Source organism: Osmerus mordax, chromosome 10 (assembly GCF_038355195.1).
Source record: "Osmerus mordax isolate fOsmMor3 chromosome 10, fOsmMor3.pri, whole genome shotgun sequence".
NCBI lineage: Eukaryota > Metazoa > Chordata > Actinopteri > Osmeriformes > Osmeridae > Osmerus > Osmerus mordax.
The window spans coordinates 11,816,874-11,831,250 of record NC_090059.1 but is presented as its reverse complement, the minus strand read 5'-3'; the positions used below and the strand labels follow the sequence as shown (position 1 = coordinate 11,831,250).

General features: G+C 42.6%; 2 protein-coding genes across 2 annotated transcripts; one reads left to right on the top strand and one right to left on the bottom strand.

Annotated features, from left to right (window-relative positions):
* The first annotated feature begins 9,508 nt into the window (after positions 1-9,508).
* On the top strand, positions 9,509-10,506 carry med9 (mediator complex subunit 9). Its single transcript, XM_067244473.1, has 2 exons — positions 9,509-9,637; positions 10,020-10,506. Exons 1-2 carry the CDS (start codon positions 9,549-9,551, stop codon positions 10,246-10,248), a joined length of 318 nt encoding a protein of 105 aa, XP_067100574.1. The 5' UTR covers positions 9,509-9,548; the 3' UTR covers positions 10,249-10,506.
* Positions 10,507-11,558: 1,052 nt separating this feature from the next.
* On the bottom strand, positions 11,559-13,352 carry rasd1 (RAS, dexamethasone-induced 1). Its single transcript, XM_067244467.1, has 2 exons — positions 12,960-13,352; positions 11,559-12,776 (listed from the first exon to the last, which is right to left on the bottom strand). The coding sequence occupies exons 1-2, from the start codon at positions 13,228-13,230 to the stop codon at positions 12,247-12,249; spliced, it is 801 nt and encodes a 266-aa protein (XP_067100568.1). The 5' UTR covers positions 13,231-13,352; the 3' UTR covers positions 11,559-12,246.
* Between the last annotated feature and the right edge of the window lie 1,025 nt (positions 13,353-14,377).

Genomic DNA, 14,377 nt, shown 5'->3' with positions numbered 1-14,377 from the left:
CTGTACACCATAGCACCTGCCTGACCTTCTGTCTGCCCCAGCGCTGTGCCCGCAGCTGCAGGTTATTGGGTCAAATCTCTCTCGTCCATCGTTATATAAGAGGAAATCTCTGATACAACACAGGAGACCTCATCCATACCCATGCACAGGGTGATTCAGCAGCAGAGGACTGGACAGCTGCCTGGCGGTAACGGAGGTTTTCCTGTACATAAGCAGAGGGTATTCAAGGTAGCATGGGCCTCAGTACCCAGACCCAGAGGCTGTGGAGTTTTCCATTGTATGAATAATGCCGACATGCATGCATCATTCAGAAAGCTCTGGACCAAAGAAGCAACAACACAATCAATCGAAATGCTGTGGAAATGTACAGACCGAGCCTCACACACACAGACACGCACACACACGCCTCAGTGAGGTCCTTGGCGCCCTCTGGTGTGCGTATGACTGTGAGCAAGGGGGTGACAGTAAGTTTGAGTATGTCAAGTTCTATAAATGGGGGTCTAGGGGTTTGAAACCATGAATCATTTATCCACAGAGATTAAAGTATATAAGTCAATGTATTCACTTTTCCCTATTTTAGTTGGGAGGCTCGGAGGACTTTTGAGTCACACTTGGAGTTGGCCAATAGACCTGGCTGGAAGGAGAGGGAAGTTTGGGTCTGAGGAAAGTGTTTCTGCTGGGGTGCATCTCCATCTCTGTTTCCATCATTCCCCTGAGGTGTGAACGTGTGCCAGGGAGATTCACAGACTGACGTGATCCGCTTAGCAGATGGCCAATCTAACGCAGAAACACACACACACACAGATACCAAGCGGATTGTGCCAAGGCAGATGACAGGGTATACGTGAGCACGATTGCTTACGTGCCAATGTATGTGTTTGCACATGCTTATGTGTGTATGTGTGCATGCATGTGTGTGTGTGAGAGAGAGAGAGAGAGAGAGAGAGAGAGAGAGAGAGAGAGAGAGAGAGAGAGAGAGGGGGAGAAAGGCCATAATGTATTGTATTGTCTGCTCTATCTAACCATTGGGCTCCACCTCTCAGTTATGACGTCTTCAATGGCTTCTCGTCACTGTCACACTGTCGCATGAGGAGGCTATATCCAGCTCCTGATTATTATTATCATCACCTTGTCTTCTGCCCACACTGCCAATCTCAGCAGCACATACAGACAGAGAGGGAGCTACCAACTACTACACACAGCACAGAAAGAGAGAGAGACAGAGAGAGCGACAGAGAGAGAGAGAGAGAGAGAGAGAGAGAGAGAGAAGAGGGAGACATAGAAAGATGCAACCAGTGTGGATGCATGATGTCATTTAAAATGTCAACAAATCAGAAGTATTTTCAACTTCAGAATCAGGTTTGCTGGAAACCATTGAATTGCTGTAAGTGAACTTTGCTGTGGGCAATATGTGTTAATATTGAATTTAACAACATGCCTTTCAAGCATAGCAGACTAGAAAGGCATGGGTTGAAGAGATGGAGTGGTGGGAGAAGGAGGAGGAGATGAAGATGGAGTATTGACCGCTGCATATTCAGGATCAATTTCAACAGTATTTGTGGCCTTCTCACATCTAAAACTTAGAGCAATTTTCTAAAGCAGTATGATGGATCGATATCTACTGTATAGACATTTCAGAAGAAATTATGTTGATAGATGGATGTTAATCACAGTATTTTACAGACTGTATGAAAAGACTTTCCAAGAAATATTAAATGGGAGTGAAAGGAAATTCAACTCTCCCAGGAAGTAACTCCACATTCTCATCCCTCACATGCACCTCCAGTGGTAAGAGACTTCAGCCTCTAGAGGATTGTATATGAAAATGTAGCCTGTGGAGCATGAGATTCCAATGAACAGCCTGTTTATACAGACGGTCTGTTGTCCAGCCAGTTGTTATGGTGACCTGCAGTTTCCTACTGTACAACATCCTCCTTCCAGAGAAAAATGGAGACTGTAAAATTACTGTGATGTGGGATATGTTTTCAACAAAAGCCATCAAACCTCAACTGTCATGACAAAAATAATGAGATCCTGCCATGTTCTTTGTCCTCGTCAACGTGCATATGAAATATCTATCTACAGAATTCCCACTTGAGCAGATGGATGGATCTGCTCATTAGAAGAGATCCTTTACTGCTAGGATATAATCATTACATGTTCTGAGTTACATTTACATTTAGTCATTTAGCAGACGCTCTTATCCAGAGCGACTTACAGTAAGTACAGGGACATTCCCCCGAAGCAAGTTCTCCCTCACCGCTCAGCCACCTGACTCCCTACGTTACGCAACAATCATGATGGTGGCAAGAAAGGAGAGTGTGTGTGTGTAATTTGGCATTCAATGTAGGTGAATACACTGTTTATGATGTAATCTTATGACCATGGTAATTACCGGGAATCTTTAGATCACAGAGGGCAGGCAAATTTAATAATCTCAGAAAGGAAGGAGGCGGGCACTTCTGGAGGGGGTTTGTGTGTGCTTGAGAGCTGGTCCGAGGTCATGGGAGAAAGAGAAATTCAGATAGACAGAGAGGGAGGAAGAAGAGGAGCAATAACACATTTCACTCTGTGCCTGTGTGAGCTGGGTCATAGAGATAAGCACAGTGACATTCTGCAGCCACCCACAACCATGTACGTAGGCAACATGGGCACAAGCCTACCAGCACGTCATAGGTGGAAATCCCGGGGGGGACAGGGGGGACAGGGGGAACACGACCCCCCCATCCTGGGAAAAATATGATTTGTCCCCCCCAATAAATCACTGTAAACATGCGGAAATGTCAATAATAATAATATACATTTAACATATTACAATTTAGGCTATGCGTTACAGCAGTAATTTTGGTGTCTCCCTCAGGAATTGCTCTTGAGAAAATGTCATTTAATTCCCCCCCCCAAAAAATTGATAGCAGATTTTTGCCACTGCAGCACGTACACACAGACAGACACACAAACCCACACTTTCACATGGACACAGATACAAGCATGCACACAAAAACACAGACACACACATCCACATTCACACAGACCCCTCCCCACACACAAGTAAACATGTATACACATAGATACACACACATTGATCAGTCATGTTCTCATATCATACGCACATATTTATGGTAAGACCTGCACAGATGGAACACACAGAGAACACTGCTGACATTTCCAAAGGAGCCCATTCAAGAAGATCATGCACACTGTGTCACAGTGTCACCATGGAAGGTTCACACTCCGAGATGTTCATGTCTTCTTACGTGTGTGATAAGTGACATAATAGCCATGCTAAGACAGCATGTCCTGTCACACAGGTATCACACACGCACTCACACACACACACGCACACACGCACACACAAAAATGGAAAGAACACTGCGTCTTCACCTCCTTTGTCACCAATAACACCATATTGTGTGCGTGCATGTGTTGTTTGTGTATGTGTGGGAACGATTGAATGATGATTAACCACGCGATAATGGTAGTTAGTCTTAGACACATGGGTACCACCATCTCCTGAAAAGTCCTAAATATTTTCCTAGTGACAGAACATGTGCTTTCAAATTCACAGTCTGTTTACTATAGGTGTTTGAACACTTTCCTCAGGCGATCCGAAGCAAATGGCCTTTTAGATAAAGGGATCCTTTGAGTCATTCTGTAGAAAAAATATCATGGCTGTCACAGAATACAGAGCAGATGAACACATGAATGCAAGCTATGTTATGTAACATTACAGTAGGATTCCACATGGATGGAATATTAAATATATGGTAGTAATAAACAGTAAAGAATTGTTTGATTGATGTTTGTTTGACGGTCTCACATTTGGTTGCAGGTCTGTGGTGTGAAATAATTAGATTATGATGATATGAGCTAACATTATTGAAATCAATCTGGTTTCATCTAAATCAAAATAATCACTGACAGCCTATTCTTGTTGTTTGTGGAACTTGGAAGGATAACCAATCTGGTTATCTCTATAATTCTTAGAAATGTTGCCTGGTCATCGGACACTGGGAATTTCTATAAACATTCTCAAATTCTATAAGTAACATTCTAATTCCAGACTCTAGTTGTTGGTGTCTAACAGCTGTCTATGTGTATTACGAGTACCACATCAGTCATGACACAGTGTCATAGGGTCTCTCTATCTTCCTTTCTTTCTTTCTCTCTCTCTCTCTCTCTCTCTCTCTCTCTCTCTCTCTCTCTCTCTCTCTCTCTCTCTCTCTCTCTCTCTCTCTCTCTCTCTCTCTCTCTCTCTCTCTCTCTCTCTCTCTCTCTCTCTCTCTCTCTCTCTCTCTCTCTCTCTCTCTTTCTCTCTTTCCCTTTCTCTTTCTCTCTCTCTCTCTTCTTGTAACCCAAACACTTATCAGGCTAAGTCACTGTGACTGACCACCATGGGAAACCTAAATGGTACCAGGACCAGGGTCAGGGTAGGTTTATGGTAGGGAGCAGACCAAGTCTCAAGGCTCAAAGACATTGGGGTGGGGGGGGGGGGGGAGTCCCCAGCGATGAGTATTTGGGTCTAGGTGGAGTTTGAAGAGGGAGAAGGTTTGTGAACTTGTGAAGGCTGGCTGGATTGAAATATGTTGATTTCATTTAATTTGTATTTCATTCAACCAATTTCTAAAAAACAGTTGAAATGTCATCCCTCTGCAGCAGTCTTGGCCATTAGCAGATACAAAACTCTCATCTTTGTCAGCCTCAACACCGCAGTAGCACAACCTCAGTGTGTACATGATGTGAATGTAGCAGAACGAGGATGAGGTATCTGGCTGGTAGGGAGTGTCTCCAGAAGCCGTGATGGGACTGGAACAGTCTGAATCTGTTGGCATGGCTGATCTCAACAGCAACTGTATCATACCCTTGGGTTAGATACAGACAATTAGTAAAAGGTACAGACAGATCGTGAATGTGACAGACAAACAAGGTAAATCTGCTACACCTGAGTGCTCAGGCCTTTCTCAAGCCCTCTCCCAATAGCCAGCCCATGAAGTCCGTCTTGAAACTAGTTAACAATTGACAGAGGTCCCCTACAGCAAGGCAAGGACGGAAGGAAGATGAAAATAAAACAATATTTGACTAGAGGGCATTGCAGTCAAGATACTTTGTGTTCGAGAAGCTCTTGAACTTTCTTTGAGGCAAGGGTCAAACACTGGAGCAGCATAACACTTAAGTGTATAGGAGAGATGAAGAGAATGAGAAAGAAAGAGAGAGAGAGCGGCAGGAGGGGGGGTTTGTGTAGGTAAACACAGAGTCTCTTACAGACCAAGCTGACCTACCCATGGGTTAGGGTTAAAAGCAGACAAGTGTTAAGATCATTCAAATTAATTCAACTCATTCTATTCTAAGTCAGGGCTGTCATGAACATGTTGGTGAGCTTGTGACTGTGCTTATTTGTGGAGGTGTATTTTGTTTCATGTTAGGGAATTTGTATTTATGAGTTTGTAGGACAAATGGTTGAACAAAATCAACCATTTCACCATTTCCAGGAGAGGCATGTTCCTTCGACTACAGCATAGGCAATATAAACGACATTTCAAGATATTTGAGAATAATGTGTTTGTGGCCCAGGAGCAACTGGCAAATGTGAAATTTGCAAACAAACTTGAGCACACATGCTAGGTCAGGAGCCACACTGAATCTTACACAGTAACTGCAAATCAGGCTGATAGGACATTACAATAACTGGATGTCAACATTGCAAAACCAGAATGCTTTGATTGCTTTGTTAATATATGACCCATTTTGTCATGGCAGTTTCTTTCCAAGATTGTTTTTCCAACATCATAAACACAGCTCAGAGAGGAAGGAGACAGTCAAGGAGAGAGAGAGGAAGGAAACAAAGCAATAAAACGGGGATGTGCTTTATGAGAAACTGTGACTCATGAAATATCAACTCTTATGGAAAAACGAAAAAGAAACAAGGCGCCAATAGCATCTCAGATCAAATCATAAAAACATCCATCTCTCTCGTGCTGTTCACACCTGTGTTTGTCTAGGCAGGGCAGCCATGACAGGGAACTGTTACTGATTAAGTGCTAATTATCGACTGGCAAATCGCTGCTGGTGAAGGTGGAACTACCGGTAACACAGCCTCAGGTAAATACACCTAGGTAAGAGAAACATCTCTAAAACAAACCCTGAACACAATAACACCATGCCTCCATCCAGAAAATTAAACCAACATTTTCTGTATTACAGGTGTAAGTAGGGCAATGGAAGAAAATGAAATGGACAGCCAAATGAAAAATGCAATAAAATTGGCTAAATTGGAATTGGTGGAATATGTTGCAACATGTTGTTTGTCTACATTATCCTGTGTAAAAGCAAAACAAAAACACGAGGGTTAAAAATCTATAAAAACTTCACAGACTGTTATCCAAGAACTGGTCTTGTGGAGTCCATTGGGGATTGTTCCACAGCAGACTTGCAACACAAAAACAAGATGTTCCTGTACACAGGATGTTAGTGCAGCGTTGTGGATTCCTATGTCTATCTGCTCTCTCTGTAGATTCTGCTCCTTCAGTGTGCAGACACAGCAGTAGCAGCACTGTTTATCACAACCAGCTTGCAAACATGAATAATGGCCTACCATTTTAGCATTAAAGTGGTGGCCAACTATACGGTAAAAATGGCCAGCTCACGGTTGCCTTAATTCTTCTGTTTCTTGACTAGAAGTCAAGGGGACTCAACCTCAAGTGCAATTTTCAGAGTTTATAGTTAGGGTTAGAATTTGTGTTTATGTGTGAGCTAGAGATAGACAGAGACATTTAGTCAGAGACATGCAATACGTAACTTATTAACCTGCTAATGTAGTCTGTTATGGAGGTATGTTATTTCTCATAACAGTCTCAGATTATCAAGATAAGATCAGTAGAAGCACACAGTCACAGAACCGAGCACTGCATTGACCATCTCACTCTGACAGGGTCAACGACTGCATCATGTCTCTTGCAAGACTATGTATGTTAAATTATATGGAGCATCAAATTTCAGAGACAGTTATTTCAGGAAAATTGCTTGACGTTCAATAAAAAACAGGAGAGCAGGTTTCTTGTCTTCCTGGGTATTTCAGGTGCCACAGTTTGTCTATGGAAAACTAACTTTGAGTAGGAGACTGCAAAGAAGAAAAGCTGTTCACACCGTTTTCTGCCTCAACCATCGGATGACCTTCGAGACCAGAATCCTCACCATATGCAAGAGCTAATGGGTTTTCTCTAAATATTTAAAGTAATTCCAATTACTTCTAAATTAAACTTATATCATCATAACCTCAGGAGACAGTAATGGGGTGCATCCGCTGAGGAATGACTCACTCTCAGTCATCATGAGTTCAGAAAACAAATTCCAGATTTAGAATATCTCTGAGAAGGCAAAGAGATTAACAGAACCATGTCACATTTGGTCTCATCTCTTGGTCGCTGTAGTTGCGGCTCACTGGTGCTGGAGGCCTGCTGGGATTGCGTAATGGTTGAGTGATTGTGATCCATGAGATAACACAGACATGGTACTTTCTCTAAAGTTAGAGCTGGCCCAGTTTGTAAAATGTGTGAAATTACAATTGTTTGTCTCCTTGGTTTGACCTACAATCAGAGACAGCAATGTAAAGAAATGGGTCAGTTCTAATCTACCTTAGCTCTGTTGTCTATTGAGCTGTCAATCTGACTGTAGTTGTGTGGCCAGACACTGTAAGTGACCCTGGCTCGTGAATGACCACCTTCATGTTATATTCAGGTCAAGGTACATCTTGTTCAAATCCTCATGGAACCAATAATCAAGGAGTTACGCAATTGAGACATATAGGGTTCTATTGAACACATTGTTTGTGTCTGTGGTGATTGTGTCTGTGCTGATTTTACATAAATACGGGTGCAACTGTTTAAAGAACCAATTGAAATAAGAAAAAAACACCTTCTAAAGATTTACTGTAGAACCAGTTTACTTTCTGAAAGATTTTAGCGCAAAAAAATCCACTTTAGAGTCACATATTCTTTGACTCTTAACATTATGTAACACAAACATGTTATAAAGTATTCCTCAACAAACACTGTAAGAAGCAAATACCTCATGACAAACATCCATTAGACTAGCTGAGTTCAACAAATTAGCTCCATTTGTACACACACCGACAACAGACAAGCCTAATCGTCATGGAGGATTCACACAGACAGCGCCCACTAACATGTTACAGAGCTGGGACAGATCACTGCAACACGACAGACAGAGCACATAAATGCTACTCATGCTGGGGTATGAGCCAGTCACATCAAAATCCTGAGTCATCATCACATGGTCATCTTCAGAGCCATCTTTCATGCGGTCAAGGCAATTTTAATGGTTCTATGAGGACGGCTTAGACAGTGTTTGTGTTTGATTGAGTGAGTGCGTCACAGAATAGGCCCCCTGTTTAAACACTGGCAGTGGGATCTGATCAGAGGATAACATTTGTGATTGCATTATTTTTCCTGATTTCCTCCCTGATGTGAGTAGGTTAAGATTAGGAGAAACACTCAATGAATTATGTGTATCCTGCTTAATCATTTTTTACATCTTGTTGTTCAATCCAATATGATCTCAGTGATGAAATTCTGTACTCCCAGAGTAATTTGTGTGCCGATGAGAAAGGTTGCCATATGCCAATTGCATACCATTGTATTTCCACTCTGTCAAAAAGATTGACAGAAATAAATCTAGCTGGTTTTATCAGGGGCATTTTTACGAGTCTCCATCGGTTCTATTCAAGTGGATTCTTATGTGCCATCTTGGAGATGATGGTGTATAAAGGAGCTGAAAGACTAGGAGTAGTACTGGCCTCCAGATAACAACACACTGCTGGTGTTCTCTGCTAACATCCTCTCTAAGCTGTTCTGATGCTGAACAACAGGGACATTGTTATCAGATCCAAGCTAACCTCCTGATCTGGCCATGTCTGTTGGTGCTGCTGTAATAGGCTTACAGGCAATTTCGAAGGATCATAAGTTTACTGGGGTTGCTTAAATCCAGAATGTGCAATATCCCAGTAGGTTTATGGTCCGCACTGTATTGTATCCTGCTACTTTCTATATAATTCTGCCCATCTCTCTCTCTCTCTCTCTCTCTCTCTCTCTCTCTCTCTCTACCTCTCTCTCTCTCTACCTCTCTCTCTCTCTCAACTCTCTGTGACGCAAGTTGAAGTGATGATTTTAAGTAGATGAGTGCAGCCGCTTATTCCCCTTGCATGCAAGCACTACAGGCTCCTTGGCAAAACAGGTTTCTATACGTATGCACAATATGGGAGGGTTCTGGACTCAAATATCACAACCTTTGCAATTGAATGGGCAGATGATTTAATATGGTTTAGGATAACTATTGGAGACATGCGGGGAAATCAATCTATAGGCCTTTAAAAGCATATGCAATGTAACGAAAATTAATTTATGTCACTATTGAGGGGCTGACTTTAGCAGTTCACCGTGTCGTTTGAATGAATAGAAATGTGCTAGAACAGAGCGTTAATGACTGGTATGGAGAGAAAAAAACATCAGAGCTCTGGCATCGCGTTCTGATGACGTATGGGACACTGTCATGGTAGAACGATGGAGGTGGAGACAGCGAATCAAGAGAGTTCATGGCTTCCGCTTATTCTTGAAATTGTGAAATGGTAAATACTTGTTATTGTTTGTGAACGTGCCACAGTGATACTTAACCGTAAATGGGTGCTTGTGCCCTATCCGAATTGTTTTCCTCTTGAGACTGGCTATGCTAATAATTCGTTAGCGAGGCTAACAACAACAGCTAGCTGGGCTAGTGCATGACAACAGCTATACAGTAGCTGGCTATGTTAAAATACCAGCTGGGTCATTCAATCCGGTTCCTTTTTGTGTCCCCATGATTTAGTGCTACATATCTCTCTACTATGAAATGAAATTGCCTTTCAAGTTCGGAGCAGATACTCATAGATTTCTAGGTTTTCTGAGACAGACACACGCACAGAAACACTTTGAAAGGCTATCATTAAGCAGTCTCTTCTTCCTTTCCCCCAGCATGGATAAAGACAACCAGGATGTGAACCAGGAGCTTTCGAAGCTGAAGAGCCGCCTCCAAGAGACCAGGGAGAAGATCTTGGCCATGCCCGAGATAGAGAGCAGTCCTGGGGAGCAACAGGAGCAGCTGAGGTCTATGAGGGACCAGGTGGAGACCAAGACTCAGCTCCTGCAGAAATACAAGGGCCTATGTGTATTTGACTCCTCCACAGTACAGAAGGACCAATGATGATAGATGAATGGACGAACTATAGAGAAAGAACATGCCTGGCATGGACTACAAAAAGATTGTTCATAATGCTGGAAGGCTAGATGGCCATTGGCATTCGTAGATTGCACATATTTCATGTCTAGCCGTAGCTATACTTTGTAATAGCAGACAAGTGTTGATAATACAGGCCGCTAATAGCTTCTGATGTATAGAGTATATATTTTGTTAATTCTATTGTCATATGTACTGCAAAACAAAACAAAAATCTTAAGTGAGCATCCTGCATTTACTGTCTTTTTACCTCTCACAGCTGAAGACTGATAAGAATCAATAGGCATACCAAAGCGAATCCCTGGTCAAATCTATAGCAGTCTCCTCATTGTTCAGGTACAGTGAACACACTGTTCAAGTGTACATGGTGATGTCTATAGATCCCTATGACGTTAGCAAGCAACTGTTGACACTTCTGCACATGGACTTGGGGTGTGTTGGGAAATTGGGATTGGTTCTCATCTGTTATTTGTATGCAACATATGGAACATCTCAGCCTTTGGGAAATTCTTGTTAGATATGTGCAATGCATGGATTGTGCGTTAACAGTGCATGTATCAGATAGTTACTGGCAGGAGGCCAATAGCACAACCTGCCTACAATACACCCACATCCAGAGATAAGGAGTCATTAAGAGCCATGCAAGGTTGCCAAACAAACACACACCTTGTCCCCTTCCAACCGAGCCAGTCATGAATATTAATTAAGACTTATGTATGCAAATAAACCCTGAAGGAACAGGGGGTTGGAGTGTTACAGTTGTGTGTGTGTGTGTGTGTGTGTGGGGGGGGGGGTAATGATTATGTTCCTCAACAACAAAGAGAAGGCCCTGTTCCTCCACACTCAGACATGATAATAAAGATGTTCTCTGGGACCGCTGCATGCATTGACGGCACATACAGGATTATGAGGATCTGGAAGGTTAGAATGTCCCAGAGGAAAGTACACTGTTTTAGTTCACAACTGGGCAGGAGGGGAATGGAATCAACTGGCGTCTATAGGTTAGATAGCTGTGGTTTCTGTGTCCTGTAGATTCACTCTGTTTGGGGGGATAGAGGTTTCATGTACTTGTTAAGATAGCTGGCACATCTCATTGGCACTCATATCTATCTGCAAACAGCATTGAGACCTTCATTTATGTTGCTGTTGTGTTAGCTTTGATATAGGCTAACAATATAATGTATAATTGACAGTGAAAGGTATATATTGTTGTCAATGTATTAGGTGTGAACTATAATGTTACTGCGATTGGTCAACATAAATAAAAAGCCGTTTCTGACAGAATTTGAATTTATTTTTTCAGTTCTTTTTTTCTTTGCAAAAGTAGACGAAACATGAGAATAAATATACATGCACAGTACAAAATGTTGTTCAGATGCAAACATTCAAGTTTAATTATTTGTTATAAAATCTATAAGTCAGGGATAATGCCCGACGAGGTGTACATTATCACCTGATAATGGACGATGGGGAGGCGTGAACCGCCCGACGCGCAGCGGAGAAAATCAGAAAAAGAAATCCGAAAATCAGAATCGAGTATTCACCCAGACCATGGTACTATGTAAACAACTGGCTACTGTAGCATGCATAGCATTCCGTACAGGAGTAGCCCTATCTTCTGACATACTGTTAAAAGCCAGATGTGAAAGCAATACATTTTACGCAGTGGTGTACTGCAACTCAGAAGTATATCACAAGATTTGAAGCCACATCACACTCTGACTCAACAGAACAAAACAATGTTCTTACGTGACTTCCCATGTCTGATAGGTGTCCTAAAGACATCCTTGCACCAAAGCCCATGTAGAGTGGATCGCGGCATCCGTCAAGTGTCCCATCATGGACCGCCTGGAGACAGTTCAACTTTGATGGCTACAGCTGAGTCAGTTGTTGCCTGACAATCGAAGCATACTGCAATTGTCTCATTTCACTGGTGTTTTCCACAGGTTGTTTTACCTAACACTTTTAGTTTATCACACACCTCTCTTTATCCTTCCCCTGCCCACCACCCATTGCCTTCTCCTTTATGTACAACAAGTCGCTGTGGACGCTCGGGCGCCGGGCAAACGGCGCAACGATGCCGTACGCGTCTCCACTGTCCTTTTGTTTGTTTTTTTTCAGTGACTTTCTGTGCAGCATGTCACAGTACTGCACCGAAACCTTCCGATGGAGGTCCGGGCTCATCTCGTGCGGCAGCTTGGCCATGGTGAACAGCGTCTGGAACATCTGATCAATGTTTGTGTTGCGCTTAGCTGAGATCTCGAAGTAAGCGCATTGTTCATCACCGGCCACCAGCTGCTCAATCTCTTCGCGCTGAACCTCCCGATAGAATTCCCGATCTCCCTTGTTTCCGCAGATGACCAGAGGCACGTCAATGTTCTCTTTTGTCTTATTTTTCAGGCATGACTTGGTTTCGAAGATCTGGCGTTTGAGTCGCTGGACCTCTTGAAAGGAGTCGCGGTTGTCCAGACTGAAGACCAGAATGAACACGTCACCTGAAGGGAAAGACAAGAGGGGCATGGTTAAGTTTCATTGCTGTGATTGAAAATATATAAGCTAATACAGTATTTGGATTGTGAACGCATGAGGTAAATGGGAAAAAAAACTTCGGGGGTTTTCTACAAAGATCATACTGAACATTCAGCTTCTGATTTTGCATAAATGAACCTGTTAATTACCTGTCAGTATAGATAATCTCCTCATAGCGGGGAATGGGTGGTTGCCCGAAGTATCCAGTATGTCCAGTTGGTATACATCTCCCTTGATGCTGTAAAGTTTCCTGTGAAAGTCCTCGATCGTCGGCGTGTACTGCTCCTCAAATCTTCCGTTCAGAAACCGGGACACGATGGCCGTTTTGCCAACTTTCGTGGACCCCAAAATTACCATCCTGTAGCAGTTCTTTGCAGGTATGTCAAAGTCAGTCTCCGTTGGTGACATTTTCTTTATCATGTTTGTTAAGTGGTTCGTAGAATGTTTCCAATGTATGTGCACTGACTTCTACAGTTAAAGCCAGAGCTGATTTTAGAGTTCTGAGTTTCGGCAAATGTTCTGAGTTTTTCTGAGGCGTCTCTGTCTCAACTTCGGAGAGCTCACGGTATTTAAGCAAGTAGTGAACCCCTCCTCCAGGCGACGTCACTGGGCACTCGGCGCTCCATTGAGCGGAGAGGAAAATGTAACAGGTGCCTGCTGATGCGTCAATCTGTTCCAGTGAATGTGAGAGCATGGGAACTGCACGACTTCCGCGGGGACAGCTAAGCATAGTAAGGGACATGGGTAAAAGCAAAATCAGACTTCCATCTAACGCCAATATCCATGGATATTGACGTTAGATGGAAGTCTGATTCTGTATCACCCTGTTGTGTGGAAATCTGCATGTCTCCATGGAATATTCCCCGTGTTAATAATTGATTTGTTCTTCCGGCATTTAGTCTGCACTGGAACACTTAGTTTAGGATAATGTTGAACATTGGCCATTTCTAACAATAACAAAGCTTGAAAACGGATATTAGGTCTTGTACTTCAAACACTGTGAGCAATTGGCTTCTGTAAATTGCCTCCATTGCTTGCGCGCATAAATAACGATTCTACAACTGATTGTCCCAATCCTTGATTGTGATTGGCTATATCGCGTTCCATACGGTTGTAAAATCAAGCATTACCTTTCAAGTTGTCCTCATATAATTCTATTATAACATTCCATATTACTGCGCATCGAATATTTCAAATAAAAAAAGACGTTACAAAGTTACAAGGTAGCAAGCAACCTAGTCGTAAAGAGAATGGCAGAATTTGTTGTGAATTTTGATTTGCTGGGTGGGCTGACGTTTGACGAGTGGTGGGAGACTACTGACAGAATGGAGGAGAAAGAGTTTAAAAAGACCAGGCATGCAGAGAAGACATCAGAAGATAACTCTACTATAACAATGACTAATTAGCAGTAGGCAATTTGAAGTTCATTCCATAAGCATGGGACACAAGTCCTAGTGCTGCGAGCTGTGTGTCAAAACTTAACAATGAAGTTACATTTGGCGGAAACACCTGCAACAGGAGTAGATTGATACACAAAAGATATATATTCTGTCCAATTCTAAAATTC

Bases quoted from the DNA above. Each gene is read 5' to 3' on its own strand.
- med9 (XM_067244473.1), top strand. From the start codon at position 9,549: ATGGGACACTGTCATGGTAGAACGATGGAGGTGGAGACAGCGAATCAA. The intron at 9,638-10,019 runs GTAAATACTTGT...CCTTTCCCCCAG, and splicing joins ATTCTTGAAATTGTGAAATG to CATGGATAAAGACAACCAGG.
- rasd1 (XM_067244467.1), bottom strand. From the start codon at position 13,230: ATGATAAAGAAAATGTCACCAACGGAGACTGACTTTGACATACCTGCA. The intron at 12,777-12,959 runs GTAATTAACAGG...CTTTCCCTTCAG, and splicing joins GAGATTATCTATACTGACAG to GTGACGTGTTCATTCTGGTC.